The following is a 248-nucleotide window of genomic DNA, read 5'->3' as shown; positions in this document are numbered from 1 at the left end:
CTCGTGTACATGTTACAAAATTACAAATAGTTTCATTGACATCTTACCCAGTGGCAAAGAAAAGCAGCATTGTAGTAATGCAAGAAGCGACCATGATGGCCGCGCTTACAAGCTGTAGAATCTGGTAGTCCCAAGACGGCGCCCAACCCACTTTCAGCTGCGGCAAAAATGACGTGTCAGTTACGTATTCTGTATGGTCGTCAGTGTTTTTATGGCATTCTTCGTGAATTGATAATGGATTGCATAAC

At 43.1% G+C, this 248-nt stretch overlaps 1 protein-coding gene across 1 annotated transcript in view; it reads right to left on the bottom strand.

The window, feature by feature from the left end:
• Positions 1-248, bottom strand: part of LOC119593586 — a gene marked incomplete in the record, with an annotated part of 34,026 nt that overhangs the window by 11,142 nt on the left and 22,636 nt on the right. The window contains 1 exon segment of the mRNA XM_037942539.1: positions 48-157. Within this exon segment, the coding sequence (XP_037798467.1) occupies positions 48-157 (110 nt within the window).

The sequence above is a fragment of the Penaeus monodon genome, chromosome 32 (genome assembly GCF_015228065.2).
Source record: "Penaeus monodon isolate SGIC_2016 chromosome 32, NSTDA_Pmon_1, whole genome shotgun sequence".
NCBI classification, from domain to species: domain Eukaryota; kingdom Metazoa; phylum Arthropoda; class Malacostraca; order Decapoda; family Penaeidae; genus Penaeus; species Penaeus monodon.
This window is presented reverse-complemented; position numbering and strand designations above follow the sequence as displayed.